We start from the raw sequence: 17048 nt of genomic DNA, 5'->3' as shown, positions 1-17048 counted from the left end.
GATCATGACCCGAGCCGAAGGCAGACGCCTAATGACTGAGCCACCCAGGCGCCCCTACCGAGGAACTACTATGTGCCAAGATGTGCGAAGTGGTATGAGGTTAACAAAAGGTATTTTTCCTATTTCAAATGATGTGAGGGGCCAATTTTTATTTCCTCTTAACTTCCAATTTGTTGCAGACCAATGTTTTTGTTAAAGAAATTAAAAACATTATAGCAATGTCAAATTGCAATTGCTATAAAAATTTCCCCTCAGGACGTGTGGGTGGCTCAGATGGTTAAGCATCTCCCTTCTTTTCAGGTCATGATCTGTGTCCCGGGATAGAGTCCCGCATCGGGCTTCCTGCTCAGTGGGGAACCTGCTTCTCCCTCTGCCTGACGCTCCCCCCTGCTTGTGCTCTCCCTCTCTCTCTGACAAATAAATAAAATCTTAAAAAAAAAAATTCCTCTCAATTTTGTTTTCATCTCTCCATGGGCTGGTACCAAACAGTGTGCAGACCAACTCCCGCTGCGGGAACTTCTCTGCGGCACTGGTCTACTGGAAGACCACCTGGCGGGGGGTTTCTGAGGATGACAACTGTGGGTGGATGATGAAGTAGAAAGATAGTTTTTTTTTTTTAATTTACCTTAATTTTTTTTTAGAAAGATACTTCGGACAATGGTGGCTTCTCTGTGGGGAGCAAAAACCTTCTAAAAGCATATAATTGAAACCAATACTGTACTATATGTTAACTAACTAGAATTTAAATAAAAATTTGAAAAAAAAAAGGGGGTATAAGTATTTTAGGTCACAGTCCTCCTAAGGAGTATGCATGAAAAGGAGGTGGCAGGGTGGGGGGTGCAGATTGAGCAGATAGTGAAAAGGCCACATTATGGTCTAACTTTATAAAAATCTGACCATGGGGCGCCTGGGTGGCTCAGTCGTTAAGTGTCTGCCTTCGGCTCAGGTCATGATCCCAGGGTCCTGGGATCGAGCCCCGCATCGGGCTCCCTGCTCCACGGGAAGCCTGCTTCTCCCTTACCCACTTCCCCTGCTTGTGTTCCTGCTCTCGCTGTATCTCTGTCAAATAAATAAATAAAAAATCTTAAAGAAAAAAAACAAACCTGACCATTTTCCTGGTGAAGATTGGCTACTACTACTTGCTTCCTCTGTCACTCTAGTTCTCTAACAGGGTAGGACAGCAGGTAAAGGGCCAGTCAGGAATACTAATTACAAAAGCTTATGGAAATTTACATGTTTTCTTTCCTCACCACCCAGCAAAAACTGGATCATATCAGACACTAGCATGCTTAGGAACTAGCAAGCAAACACTTTAGTATTATCCTAACTGAAGCAGTAAGATAAAGCTGCTGAAAAATCTTTCAAAGCAAAACGACTCATGGGTTATCTGCACCATTATTTTATCATGGAAAGCAGAGAACTGATCACATACACAAAAACACTTATACTGAAATCTAAAATAGAGACATCACTATCTTTTAAGAGTAATAAATACCACTAACTTTAAGATTTTAAAATTTATAGTTTTTTTTTTAGGTGTGGCTGTGGCTCAGTCAGTAGAACAGCAACTCTTGATCTCGGGGTCATGAGTTCAAGCCCCACATTGGGTCAAGAGCTTACTTAAAAAAAAAACACACACACACACACACAAAAAAAAAACACAAAAAATTCATTCTTCTTTAGAAGAAGACAGATTTCCCAGGAATAAGCTTCAAGGGGAGCAATTAAATGTCTGAAAGCATCTTATAGTTACTTCCATCTTAAAGAATCTGAATAAGTTATGGTCACAACATTCAAAATTTCAAACTTTAAACTGCACTCTATCACTGTTAGACTCAGAACTACATTGTTTTCCTGCAATTGTGGTTTATTGTAATCTTAATCCATATTCTCAAAGACCATTCAACATATTTATACTATTCCAGTAATTACCATGCTACCCAGAAAAACAAATGAACACTTTATTAAGAATTAAATGAGGGTATGGAATGTGATACAGTACAAGATGGATATAATAGTACTACTCACACACAAAGTTAAATCTCATTTCAAAAAAAACAAAATCACAAGACAAAAGAAAAAGCAATTCCATCATTATAAAGTAAGATATTTCATGCAAACACTCCAAAAAAATCCTCCCAACCACCCCCTAAGCCACCCCCAAACTGCCAACAAACAAAAAGCTATCTGAAAATATTGCCATGCTAACATATTAACCACAATGTAATCATTCATAGGAAAACAACACAGTAATTAAGCAATGGATTAGATGAAACAACACAGGCTGCAGTATATAACCTCAGAGACCTTGATGACCTTATGTGATAAGCAATTCCAGATTCACTTATGGGGGAGTGGTATGGGCTCACTGTTGAGAGATATGTAAATATGAACTCCATTAACTCATCTCATTATCTTCTAATTATAAAATCTGGAAGCTTCCAGAATCTGAAAAATTATACAAAATTCGGCAGACTCCACTTGGGTTCCAAGAAATTACTTTAGGATCATAACTGCAATTATTAGAGAACTGTATAAAAGCACTTTCAAGGTCAAGAATCGACCTCTCAGATATTGATCACAATTTACATAATAGAAACAACTCCAGATATGCATTTACTCTGATTAACTCTTACTTAGGACAAGAAACATGATTTTCTAGCACTTTATGTACAATTTACTGCAAAGAGCCAGATAATTTAGAGATGGAATAAAATATAAAACAAAAGTGAACTGGTACATAGAGCGAAGGGGAACATTCTCACTTACAGAGACTTAAGTCAGTAAAAACCTGCCTTGCCTCCTGAGGCAGCTAGAGTCAACAGACTGCCAAGCTATATATAATTCATGTCTCTGTGCCAAGAAGCTTTAAGCCTATTTCATGGAAAAGATAGTTTTCCATTAGAAAACAGGAATGACATTTTATGGGACAGCATTCCCCTCTACAGCTGCCAACAAGCCTGTCACCATGTAGTGCACAAAGCGTATTTCCAAGTGACTGTGAATGTCACAGTGAGGCTACCCAGGACCAGGAAGCACCGTGTCACAGCACCTGCCCATGTAGATGACCTGGACAGAACTGGGACACCCACATTTATTTCATGATTCTGGGTTCAGCCTTCTTATGGTGTACAGATTGGCTGTAACAGTGAGGCCAAGGAAGAAGAAGAAGAAAAAAATACTTAGGACAAAAAAAATGACCCACTCCCATTTGCTTTTTTCCCCCTCTTTAGATTTAGGGTAATTAGAACAGATTGGAAAATTATTCAGGATTACCTTTCCTACCTCTGAAATGTAACTTCCTATTTACACTACACGAAAAGAATACATAATTGCTCAGTGGCAGGATTTAGCCTCTAAAACAAAGAAGCACTTGCTCTAATTTTCACGAAATGAGAAAATTTTCCCATGTGAAACCCAGAAAAGAAGTGTCTTTAATAATCAGGAGGTTCATAGAGCTCTTTGGAATGTGTCTTATACATACAAAGTTATCACAAATTAAATCCCCAGAGTATTCATGAAATAAGTTCTTCAATGGGAAAGATTCCTAATGAGAGATAAATGCTTCCATCAGCAAATTAAATCTGATAAATCAATCTTTCCCAACTGACAAAGTCTTTGCTAACAGCTTAACATAGCCTCTGGAATCGAATGTAAAGTTCACTCAATCATGATGATGCAAGATGAAGTACAGATGTGCAGTACATATGAAAAAAATGTGTAAACCGCTGCAGTTCTAAAACAGATTTATATTACAAAGCAATGTAAATAAATATTGGGCTAGTACAAAAGCTCTTATTTACAGTTTTACAAATGAAATTGTATTCAGTGTAAATGCTGTGTTTTCAAGAACACAGTACTGTATTAGTAAAATGAGTTCTGTTGAGGGGATTACAGTTTGTTAGAATCAATGCATAACATATAAAAGATTCAAGTTAACTTTGTTTATAATTTAGTACAGACAAACCCAGTTTAACCTGGAATGGCATCTGTTAAAGTGCTGAAAAACAGGAAATATTTAGAAAACACTGTACATTATTAAAGCTTTATCAAGTCAGAATGTTAAACTTCTTTCACATTTTTTATTCTTTTGCCACAGGCTTGTGGACAAGATGATATTTCTCAGCAAAGGAGTAAAATTTAAGAGGCCACCAGCTGCTTAGATGATTTTAGGTTCAGTGGATTTAGATTCCTAAAGCGACTATTTATCCATCAACCATACCTTCAGGCCTCATAATCTGGTAAGTAATTAAATATTCAGGATAAGCCTGGAAGAGAAAGATTAATTTAAATGTTGGTAAACAAATTTTTTTTTTTTTTTAAGATTTTATTTATTCACTTGCGAGAGAGACAGAGAGAGAACAAGCAGGGGGAGAGGCAGAGGGAGAGGGAGAAGCAGACTCCCCACCGAGCAAGGAGCCCGATGCAGGACTCGATCCCAGAACCCTGGGCTCATGACCTGAGCCGAAGGCAGACGCCCAACCATCTGAGCCACCCAGGCGCCCAACAAATTTTTTTGAAAGGCGATTTTACCATAAGGATTCCTAATCTTTAGAGAAGAGGTTTTAAGTTAGTGTGTGGATCTGAATCATCTAAGGACATTTTCTTAAAAACATCCTTTGATTTCAATCCCACTTAGGTTCCGAATAAGCAGGATGAATCCTAAGCATGTGTTTGTTTTTAGTAACTGAGGTGATCCTGCTACATATCCTCAGTTCAGAACACTGCTCTAGAGATGCTTTTGACTGGATCTGTGTCACTAACAGCAAGAAGGAATTGTACGCTTCCTTGCTACAGACAGGTTAACTATTAAATACAGGATTCTGATTAATTATATTTTACAGAAGGTTAAAAAAAAAAAGAAAAAGATCCACCAGAATTGGCAAAATCTGAATAAAGTCTATAAAGTCTATCAATGGTATTTTCCCAATGTTGATAATTTTAAAAGAGAATGTCCTTGTTTTGGGGAAATACACACTGAAGCATTTTAAGTTACACAGCAAGCCTACAACTTCCTCTCCAGCAGTTCAGGGAAAAAAAAAAAATCTGTATCTGCACGTACGTGGGAGAATGATAAAATGTTAACATTGGGAAAATCTGGGTAAAGGGTATACGGGAATTCTCTATTATTTTTGCTACTTTTCCATGAATCTAAAATTATTTCCAAATAAAGGTTAAAAAAAAAACCCAACCCAGTTCTTAAGGCAATTATGCCTTGCCAATTTAAGAGACTAGTAAGAAGAAGTATGGCTCTAAATCATTTCTGAAGATGAACAAATAAAACTGAATTTACCTGTTCTCCTCTGTAAATAACATATTCAGCTAATGCTAGACCATTTACGCTGGGTCGACCAGTGACTGAGTGATGTCCTGGAGGAGAATGTGCCATTTTCATTGCGCTGAACTGCAGGAAAGACTTTCCCAAGGTTACCCGACAAAAGAGCAGCTGCCTATAACAGGAAAAGGAAAAGATCTCCGTGACAACAAGGAAGTACAGGGCAGTTTCATTTCTGTATGTTACCTAAGTTTTTTAACGTACTCAGACATAAACAGAGTTGTTTTTGTCATTTCATCCTTAAAAAGAACTTTGTAAGAATGTCTCCTACTACTCTCATTAATGAATTTGCCACTTTAATTCTTAACTATATAAACTGAAAATGTAACGACCTTATAGAGATGGAGGCTCTATCTTGTACCCAGATCAAAAGCACAAACCATAGCCCAAGTGAGAAGAAGGATTTAAGGGGCTCCCATGAAGTAGCTTGCAAAGTTGGACATTTATCTAAGACATTTAACTAAGTCTAATTGATTCCACCTTCAAAATGTATTTGAGGGCGCCTGGGTGGCTCAGTTGGTTAAGCAACTGCCTTCGGCTCAGGTCATGATCCCGGAGTCCCGGGATCAAGTCCCGCATCGGGCTCTCTGCTCAGCAGCGAGTCTGCTTCTCCCTCTGACCTTCTCCCCTCTCATGCTGTTTCTCTCTCTCTCTCAAAAAAATAAATAAAATCTTTAAAAAAAATGTATTTGAAATTCATGCTCTTAATTCTATGGCTACTGTTAAGTTCCAATCACCAAAATTTTTACTTGGACTGGGAACAATGGCCTCTGAACTTCTCTTCCTATTTCTCCTCTAATTCCTAGCTAAACTATTTTCCATCCAAGCAACCACTTATTTAGAAAAAAACAACCCAACACATAAAACATTAATAAATTACATCACTTTTCTGCTTAAAACTTTGTAGAGGCTACTCAGTGTACTTGAAGAAAATCCAAATTCCTTACAATGGCTCCAGATTCTCAAATCTTGCTTTGTGTTCATTGTGCACCAGGAACATTAATTTTCTTTCTTCACACAGGCCAACTTTCTTAACCCCACAGCCATCATACACACTGTTTCCTCTACCACAAAAAATGGTATCTACTCTGCCACTCTTCAACTGGCTAACACTCATTTTTTTAGGTTTCAGCTAAAATGTTAGTTCTTCAAATAGTCTTCCCTTACCAGAAGTTTAAGTAGATTCTCTCCCAATCCCCTCAGGCATATGATTGACCTTCCTTATTTCCAATGAACTTTTTTTTTTTTTAATTACTTCATGGTTTCTCTTGTTTTGGTTTCTCTTGTTTTTCAGAGGAGAAAAGATTTTGGTGAACTAGTTGATTCTGTTCTCCAAAGAAGAGAGGCTATCTATACTTTTTATTCTAAATATGACTGCTGTAAACCTTAGCATTTCTAATAGATTTCTATTACAGTTAAATCAGCCCTGTGATAATCCAAATACAGAAGTCTTAAGTTAATAAACTTATTTGCAGAGAACCAACCATTCCATTCAAAAGACAGTTTACAAGAGGTACTAAAACACTGCTTATTATAATCAGAACTATTTAAATGTAAGTCAAATAGGTTAAATGCTCAGAACTTTTACCTCCAGATAATAAGACAGCAGAGTTCAATTTATAGAATCTCAAGAAATTATATGCCTTTTAACCTGTCCAATTAATTTATGATCTAAAGCAGAAGTGGATGGGAGTTCATGCCCAGAAGGGCTGACTTTAGGCACCTACACAAGTCTAAATTTAAGGGGAAACCAACAAGAGTAATATAAAAACAGACCTTGTTTTCCTCCAGGACTACAGTTACCTTGGCAACCTTTCAAAAATCAGCTGGGAAGACTTCAAAAATTCCTAATGCCCAGATCAATTCTAAGAGAATCTCTTGGCAGGGTGGGGCGGAAAAGATATCAGCATCAGTTTTTAAAGTTCCCCAGGTGATTCCAGTGTGTCACCAAGGCTGAGGACTACTGCTCATGGACCTTCTTCTAGATTAGTGATCAGTAAACATCAGCATCACCTGGGAACTTGGTAGAAATTCAAGTTCTTGCGCCTCATCTGAGACCTACTAAATCAGTAACTGAGTAGGCAGCGCTTAGGAACCTGTGTTTTAGCAAGCCCTCTAAATGATTCTCATGTTTGCTAATGTTTGATGAAGATTGTTCTAGATTTTTATAAGCAGTGTCCTAACTACAGAATAAATCTCAGCAATTAATTTTACTCAATTTTTCAAATGGCAAAAGATAATTTATACTTACCTATGAGGAGTTTAATAGGGGCAAGTTATCTGAACGATTTTAACAACTGAGTTATTAGACCAGGGTAACTAAAAGTGGAGAAAGTACGAAGTAGTTATTTGATGATAATGTGCTTTTTAAAAGGGATTGATATGTTTCACTATAACTTTTCAAGTAGTAATATCATAAATAGAGAATTAGGATCCTATCTCAGTGGAAGACAGACTCCCTCACTCCCTCATGCATTTCTATGGAATAATTAGGCTTGGCAAGTAATGCCACTTTAGCATGTGAATACTATATATATATATATATATATATATGCACACACGAATACTATATATACATACATATATATATTTTTTTAAAATAGGAGGTGCTGGGGGCGGATGCCCGGGTGGCTTGGTTGGTTAAGCGTCTGCCTTTGGCTCGGAGTCCTGGGATCGAGCCCCACATAGGGCTCCCTGATAGGCCACAGGTCTGCTTCTCTCTCTCCCTTTGTGATCTCTCTCACTCTGACTCTAATTAAAAAAACAAAACAACCAACAAAAAACCAAAAAAACCCTCCATAAACTTTAAATAGGGGGGATGGGAGGGGCAGAGGGAGAGGGAGAGAATCTTATGCAGCTCCACACCCAGCAATGGAGCCTGACATAGGGCTTGATTTCACAACCCTGAGATCATGACTTGAGCCAAAATCAAGAGTGAGACGCATAACTGAGCCATCCAGGCGCCCCTTGAATACTATATATTTTTTTAATTATTTTTTTAAAAGATTTTATTTATTTGACAGAGAGAGACACAGTGAGAGAGGGAACACAAGCAGGGGGAGTGGGAGAGGGAGAAGCAGGCTTCCTGTGGAGCAGGGAGCCCGATGCGGCGCTCGATCCCAGGACCCTGGGACCATGACCTGAGCCAAAGGCAGACGCTTAACAACTGAGCCACCCAGGCACCCTGAATACTCTATTTTAAAAAAATCTATAGTCCTATAATATTTAAGGGACACAGTAAAATCTCTCAAGTCCAAAGGTATTTCCTACTCCATATTCTTTAAAACACTCGGTGTTCCAATGATTAAATTCGTTAAATAGGTCAAGTGCTCAGAACTATGCTTGTCCTATACAGATCATTTAATAAATACTAGCTATTATTACAACTGGTGAGAGGGCCAAAAGCAACTTGAAACATGCCTAGCTTGGATTCCTAAACTTGTCCAAGATGATGCCCTTCTCCCCAAATTTCTCAAATATGAAACCAGTTCTTATCAAATTCTTATCAAAATAAATGAGAATTTAAGAAATAAGACTGAGCTCATACGGGAAGAGAGGAAAAAAAGAAACAAGATGAAACCAGACAAGGAGACAAACCAGAAGAGACTCAGTCATAGGAAATAAACTAAGGGTTGCTGGTGGGGAGTGGGGGTGGAGGGATGGGGTAACTGGGTGATGGACACTGGGGAGGGTATGTGTTGTAATGAGCACTGACTAGGTATTATATAAGACTGATGAATCACAGACCTGTACCCCTGAAACAAATAAAACATCATATGTTAACTGAATTTAAAGAAAAAAAAGAGAACAAGTAACCTCTTACCTGTGGCAAACATAACAAGATCTGTCTTTGTGAACTGGACACCCAGTACCTCCTCCGATTCCATAGACATACTGATTGCTTTTGGAAGAGTTTTCAGCAAAATAAATCCCAGCTCCAAACATGCCACCTATGTAGGCGTGCCTTTCATCGAAGCCTTTATGGATAATTGCATTCACAAAGGGAGATCCTAAAATACATGGAGATGGGTAACAATTTAAAATTATCTTAGAAGAAAAATAAAATGAAATCCTCTTTGGAGTTAAATTCTTAAACATACATACATGCACACCACAATAAAGAATATAAAAAAACAAGGATAACAAGTTAACTGTCAGCTCCTTTATGCCTTTAGAATAAATAACTACTTTTTTTTTTTTAAAGATTTTATTTATTTGAGAGAGAATGAGATAGAGAGAGAGCATGAGAGGGGAGAGGGTCAGAGGGAGAAGCAGACTCCCCACTGAGCAGGGAGGCCGATGCGGGACTCCAGGATCATGACCTGAGCCGAAGGCAGTCGCTTAACCAACTAAGCCACCCAGGCGCCCAAAATAACTACTTTAGAAGAATTGCTAACATTGGTTGATGTTTCGATGTTTCTAATAAGGTGGTGGATGAGTTGTCAAAAAAAAAAAAGACACACATAGATTCAAGTAGAAAAAAGATTACTTGAAATACCGGTGCTAAAGTTATCAAATTCTAGACCCCAAATCCATACAAATCCAGAACAAAGAGTTTTATAATTCACCTCATACAGCAACGCTGAATGCAATTAGGTCTCACACTGACACTCACATCTGTGTACATTTTCTAGGTATCAAAAGTGGCCAAAGTGGTCTTTTTTTTTTTTTAGAAGATTTTATTTATTTGACAGAGAGCACGCATGAGCACAAGCAGGGGGAGCTCCAAAGGCAGAGGGAGAAGCAGGCTCCCCGCTGAGCAGGGAGCCCAATGTGGGGCTCGATCCCAGGACCCTGGGATGATGACCTGAGCCAAAGGGGGAGATAACCAACTGAGCCACCCAGCCATCCCCAAAGTGGTCTTCTCATGTTCATGTTTTTTTTTTCAAAGATTTATTTATTTGACAGGGAGAGAGAGAGAGGAAGTGAGCATGAGCACGCATGCATGTGTATGTGTGTGTGGGGGGGGCATGAGGGAGGGGCAAGGTAAAGAGAGAGTGTTAAGCAGACTGCGTGGAGCCCTACATGGGGCTCGATCTCACGACCCTGAGATCATGACCTGAGCCAAACACCAGAGTTGGACACTTAACTGACTGTGCCACCCAGGCACCCCTGTTCATTCTCTTCTTTATACCTCTTCTCTCACATCCTTCCACTTCTCTGCTTTTCATCCTGTTACACCAGATTCTATCTACATATGTGGTGTGTTCCTTCATTCTCTGCATACTACTTTCTCTCCCTTCCTTTCATGTGTGCCAAGGAGAACTTAGCCAAAGGGAAGGAGGTAGCCATGGGAACCAGGCTGGAGAGTAGGGTGAGGGGTGGGCGTTGGGAAAAGCCAATATAACAGTTAACTGATTCATCAAGATTAGTGTCCCTGTTCATAAAGGGACAGGAAAATATGCTGAATTCCACTTTACAGATACACTGAAGAATAGAATCACTTATTTGAATTAATTTGGAAAAACCAAAATCATTTATACTATAAAATAGAAAAATCATTCATTACAATCAAGTCAGTACGTAAATATTATACTCTATGCCAAATCATTATCATAATGATTTTTAGGGTTTCAGAATGAGAAATACTATTTAGATATTATGCACCAATTCAGTCTGCTATAGCCATTCTTCCAGGGGATTGTGAAATTTAAATGCTGTGTTTTATAGAACTTTATAGGTCTCTAATAAATTTTCTGCGATTAAGGCCAAATGAAAAAACAGATGGGAGCTACTATGGGCTTGAAGACTTGATAAACACTACATTACTATCTATACTCATCTTTGCTATAAATTTGAAAGACCAGGGGCGCCTGGGTGGCTCAGTAAGTTGGACGTCTGACCTTTCATCTCAGCTCAGGTCTTGGTCTCAGGGTTGTGGGTTCAGGCCCCATGTTGGGCTCCACGCTGCTTAGAAAAAAAAAAAAGACAGACCAATGAACATCTGTTAGTTTGCAACATAAAAAAACCCAAGAAATTTCAAGAATAAAGGTGCTCTCAATTCTACGGAAGTTCTCAGAAAATTTCCTAAATTCAATGACAATGGCTTTTTTTTTTTAGATTTTATTTATTTTTTTTAAGTAATCTCCATCCCTAAAATGGGGCTTGAACTCAGGAAACCAAGATTAAGAGTGGCATGTTCTATCAACTGAGCTAGCCAGGCACCCCTAACTGACAATGGCTCTTCTAACACAATGAAGTTAAATGTAGTTTTGACACTTAGAATCAAAGGCAGAATAGATGTGTACGGTCTTATGAGGCGCTTTTCAGACCTTATTTCATTTTATTTTTATTTTTTTGAGAGAGAGAATGAGAGACAGCGAGCGAGCTTGTGTGAGGTGGGCGTGGGGGAGGGAGAGGGAAAGAGAGAATCTTAAGCAGACTCCACACTCAGTGCAGACAGAGCCCAACTCGGGGCTCGACCTCCTGAGATCATGACATGAACCAAAATCAAGAGTCAGATGCTTAACTGACTGAGCCACCCAGGCACCCCTCAGACCTTATTTTAATTTTAATTTAATTCAATCAACTAGTTAAAAGGAAAATACACCATTTCTCAGAGTGATCATAATATGCAGTATTAATATAAAGAGAATAGGAAAATATGAATAGTTAACATTTCCATTTCTATATTTTGTCCTTATGGCAGTCCTATTTATAAACAATCCATTATAAAATATACAAACTCAAAAGAGGTTGGAAATACAAATATAAATGTAGTATTTACAGAAATAATGTTTATTTTTAAAAAGTGGCATGAGAAAAATAGACTCATTATTTCCTATGTGACCAAAAAAACTAATGTAGAAGAGGATGGTGGCAGGGTAGCAGAAGAAGAATCTTTTTTTAAGTAAGGTTTGAACTGACAACCCTGAGATGAAGAGTTGCATGTTCTCCCTACTGAGCCAGCCAGGCATCTCGGGGAAGAGGACTCTTACCATGAAATAGCATTCTTTCATTTGCATGGTTGTGGTTTTCTTCAGAAACTTCTTTTCTCCTGTGAGTGTATCTTTCCCATAGTTTCTTGTTACAAACTTTCTGAATCTATAAAAAAGAAATCGGAAAAATCAAAATCTTTAGGTCATACTTACCTACTTGTTCATCTTTTTTTTTTTTTTTTTTTTAAAGATTTTATTTGTTTATTTGAGAGAGAGAGAATGAGAGAGAGAAAGCACGAGAGGGAAGAGGGTCAGAGGGAGAAGCAGACTCCCTGCTGAGCAGGGAGCCCGATGCGGGACTCGATCCCAGGACTCCAGGATCATGACCTGAGCCGAAGGCAGTCGCTTAACCAACTGAGCCACCCAGGCGCCCCCTACTTGTTCATCTTAACCAAAATGGGCCACATAGCCAGTAGAGAGGCAAAAGTTTTTTCTGAAATGTAAACTATGTTTTATTTTAGTCAACTAAAAATACTTGGTCTCAAACATAAAGACCTTTATCTGTTATTAATTAAAAATATTTGGAATAGCCACACCAAATACCATTTATTTATTTTAAAGATTTTATTTATTTGACAGAGAGAGACACAGCGAGAGACGGAACAGAAGCAGGGGGAGTGGGAGAGGGAGAAGCCGGCTTCCTGTGGAGCAGGGAGCCCAATGAGGGGCTCGATCCCAGGACTCTGCATGACCTGAGCCGAAGGCAGACACTTAACGACTGAGCCACCCAGGCGCCCCAAACACCATTTTTTTTTTTTTTGAAGATTTTATTTATTTATTTGAGAGAGAGAGAGAAACAGCATGAGAGAGGAGAGGGTCAGAGGGAGAAGTAGGCTCCTCGCCGAGCCGGGACCCGATGTGGGACTCGATCCCAGAACTCTGGGATCATGACCCGAGCCGAAGGCAGTTGCCCAACCAACCGAGCCACCCAGGCGCCCTCAAACACCATTTTAAAAATATGTACACAGACACAGAGACACACCCTCTATCTTCCCTATCCTTCCAATTCCTAAAATTTTTGTTTGGAGAAGAGTTAAAGATGGACGGATGCTGGTCTCATTTGGAGGATTTCTAGGATCAAAATTCACAATCCTAGAGCTATTTCTTGGCTGTGTTTAAAGGTGTTACACCCCCTACTGGTCCTAGAGCACATCTGGGAGATGGTGGTTTTAGTCTTGGCTCAAAAACACTCAAAATAGGGGCGCCTGGGTGGCTCAGTTGTTAAGCGTCCGTCTTCGGCTCAGGTCATGATCCCAGGGTCCTGGGATCGAGCCCCGCATCAGGCTCCTTGCTCCGCGGGAAGCCTGCTTCTCCCTCTCCCACTCCCCCTGCTTGTGTTCCCTCTCTCACTGTGTCTCTCCTCTGTCAAATAAATAAATAAAAATCTTAAAAAAAAAAAAAACACTCAAAATACTGCTACAGATGTAATCAACGAACACAACTGAAAGATCTCATTCATGTTAAAAAAATGAAAATAAAAGTTTTATCATTGAAAAATTCATTAAATATTGCATTAAAATATCTTTACGGAGGAAGAAAACAGTGTATCTTTTCTCGACTTTTAACTATTTTGAAAATCAAAAACATATTCTCTCTCCTGCCCTCACCCTTAACAAATCTCTATACATTTTGTTACTGCAGATAATGCAGCCTTGACTGAAATCTGCCTGTAATAGACATAACTGTTTTATTAAAAATTATTATGTATGTTCATGAATGGAAATCTCAAGACGTTATTCTTGTCATACTATGATATAAATAAAAAGGAGCTTCCAGAAGTAGGATTCCTTTACCTGAATAATGTGTGCTTTTGTTTTAAATCATCTAATAGTATGAACATAGCAATTTCAATAAACAGTTTTAGTATTCACTAACTCTAAAATATGATATCTAATATTATACTCATAATAGTTTATTATTCTGAAACAGTAATATAAAACAGATGAAAGATTTGATACTATTTACTTTTGAGTTTAAAATTTAGGTATTATAAAGACACTTGCCACATTTTAATTGTCTTATTTTAGAATTATTAAATATATCAACATAATTAACAAAAATACTTATGCATCTCAAGTACAGTGTGCATTTTTGCTTGCTGTAGAGTTCAAGAAAAACATAGCAAAGCTGGAAAAGGCCCTGAGAAGAATACCTGAGAAAGTCCTGTCAAGAAAAAGGACTCTCATTTGAATGACTTAAAACATTTTTTAAAGACTGTTTTTGGAAAAGATGTAGATACAGAGGGAGTACTATTAAAATTATAGAAAAGTGGTATGTTTGGGGACTCACAGAAACCTGGAGTAAAAAAAAAAAAAGAAACCTAGAGTAGTCACAAGACAAATAAAAGGAAGCATGGTATAAAGATGGAGGCCTTTCCTGAGCCACAAAAAAATTCAGCTTTGTTATAACAGAGTACCTTAATAGTTTATATATTTAAAGTCCTAAACCTACAGGATTTATCATTATTCCAAGATAAAGCATATCCTCTACACCTGAGTATGTTCAGCAGGGGCTGAATTATTCATTATGAAAACAACACCAAAAAGAAAACAGTATAAAAAAAAAAGAAAATAGTATAGGGATTTTGAGAATCTTAACCTTCCAAGGATATAATCTTTCCTAAAATAGCCCCTAATGCTATGTCAAAGACTTAGTAAGCTAGAAAGACCATTATATTCTTTTTAAAAAACTTATTGTTATGTTAATCACCACATATTACATCATTAGTTTTTGATGTAGAGTTCCATGATTCATTGTTTGTGCATAACACCCAGTGCTCCACGCAGAATGTGCCCCATTTTTTTTTTTTTTTTTTAAGATTTTATTTATTTATTCATGAGAGACAGAGAGAGAGAGAGAGAGAAGCAGAGGGAGAAACAGGCTCCCAAGGAGCAGGAAGCCTGATGCGGGACTCGATCCCAGGACCTGGGATCATGACCTGAGCCGAAGGCAGACGCTTAACCATCTGAGCCACCCAGGCGCCCAGAATGTGCCCCCTTTAATACCCATCACCAGGCTAACCCATCCCCCCCACCCCAGAACCCTCAGTTTGTTTTTCAGAGTCCATCGTCTCTCATGGTTCATCTCCCCCTCCGACTTACTCCCCTTCATTCTTCCCCTCCTGCTATCTTCTTTTCTTTTTTCTTAACATGTTGCATTATTTGTTTCACAAGTACAGATCTGTAATTCAAGTCTTGCACAATTCACAGCGCTCACCATAGCACATACCCTACCCAATGTCTATCACCCAGCCACCCCCTCCCTCCCACCCCCCACCACTCCAGCAACACTCAGTTTGTTTCCTGAGATTAAGAATTCCTCGTATCAGTGAGGTCATATGATACATGTCTTTCTCTGATTGACTTATTTCACTCAGCATAACACCCTCCAGTTCCATCCACGTCATTGCAAGTGGCAAGATCTCATTCCTTTTGATGGCTGCATAATATTCCATTGTGTATATATACCACTTCTTCTTTATCCATTCATCTGTCGATGGATATCTTGGCTCTTTCCACAGTTTGGCTATTGTGGACATTGCTGCTATAAACATTGGGGTGCATGTACCCCTTCGGATCCCTACATTTGTATCTTTGTGGTAAATACCCAGTAGTGCAATTGCTGGATCGTATGGGAGCTCTATTTTCAACTGTTTGAGGAACCTCCATACTGTTTTCCAGAGTGGCTGCACCAGCTTGTATTCCCACCAACAGTGTAGGAGGGTTCCCCTTTCTCCGCATCCCCGCCAACATCTGTCGTTTCCCGACTTGTTAATTTTAGCCATTCTGACGGGTGTGAGGTGGTATCTCATTGAGGTTTTGATTTGGATTTCCCTGATGCCGAGCGATGTCGAGCACTTTTTCATGTGTCTGTTGGCCATTTGGATGTCTTCTTTGGAAAAATGTCTGTTCATGTCTTCTGCCCATTTCTTGATTGGATTATTTGTTCTTTGGGTGTTGAGTTTGATAAGTTCTTTATAGATTTTGGATACTAGCCCTTTATCTGCTATGTCATTTGCAAATATTTTCTCCCATTCTGTCAGTTGTCTTTTGGTTTTGTGGACTGTTTCTTTTGCTGTGCAAAAGCTTTTTATCTTGATGAAATCCCAAGAGTTCATTTTTGCCCTGGCTTCCCTTGCCTTTGGCAATGTTTCTAGGAAGAAGTTGCTGTGGCTGAGGTCGAAGAGGTTGCTACCTGTGTTCTCCTTTAGGATTTTGATGGACTCCTGTCTCACGTTTAGGTCTTTCAACCATTTGGAGTCTATTTTTGTGTGTGGTGTAAGGAAATGGTCCAGTTTCATTCTTCTGCATGCGGCTGTCCAATTTTCCCAACACCATTTGCTGAAGAGACTGTCTTTTTTCCATTGGACATTCTTTCCTGCTTTGTCAAAGATGAGCTGACCATAGTGTTGAGGGTCCATTTCTGGACTCTCTATTCTGTTCCATTGATCTATGTGTCTGTTTTTGTGCCAGTACCATACTGTCTTGATGATGACAGCTTTGTAATAGAGCTGGAAGTCCGGAATTGTGATGCCGCCAGCTTTGCTTTTCTTTTTCAATATTCCTCTGGCTATTCGGGGTCTCTTCTGGTTCCATACAAATTTTAGGATTATTTGTTCCATTTCTTTGAAAAAAGTGGATGGTATTTTGATGGGGATTGCACTGAATGTGTAGATTGCTCTAGGTAGCACTGACATCTTCACAATGTTTGTTCTTCCAATCCATGAGCATGGAACGTTTTTCCAATTCTTTGTGTCTTCTTCAATTTCTTTCATG

General features: G+C 38.8%; 1 protein-coding gene across 3 annotated transcripts in view; it reads right to left on the bottom strand.

Annotated features, from left to right (window-relative positions):
• Positions 1-1940: 1940 nt before the first annotated feature.
• The window catches only part of TNKS2 (tankyrase 2), a 71164-nt gene continuing 56056 nt past the window's right edge, over positions 1941-17048 (bottom strand). For 2 of the 3 annotated variants that reach the window (XM_027595074.2, XM_027595083.2), the window contains exons 24-27: positions 12274-12379; positions 9159-9345; positions 5294-5450; positions 1941-4268 (exon numbers count right to left, since the gene is read on the bottom strand). In XM_027595074.2, coding sequence (XP_027450875.1) covers positions 4206-4268; positions 5294-5450; positions 9159-9345; positions 12274-12379 — 513 coding nt within the window. In that variant the 3' untranslated portion in view covers positions 1941-4205. The remainder of the gene's footprint in view (positions 4269-5293; positions 5451-9158; positions 9346-12273; positions 12380-17048) is intronic. The other variant, XR_003520068.2, reaches the window with a different exon arrangement.

The sequence above is a fragment of the Zalophus californianus genome, chromosome 15 (assembly GCF_009762305.2).
Source record: "Zalophus californianus isolate mZalCal1 chromosome 15, mZalCal1.pri.v2, whole genome shotgun sequence".
Taxonomy (NCBI): domain Eukaryota; kingdom Metazoa; phylum Chordata; class Mammalia; order Carnivora; family Otariidae; genus Zalophus; species Zalophus californianus.
Note: the sequence above shows the minus strand (reverse complement) of the source record. Positions and strands in the feature narration are given on the sequence as shown.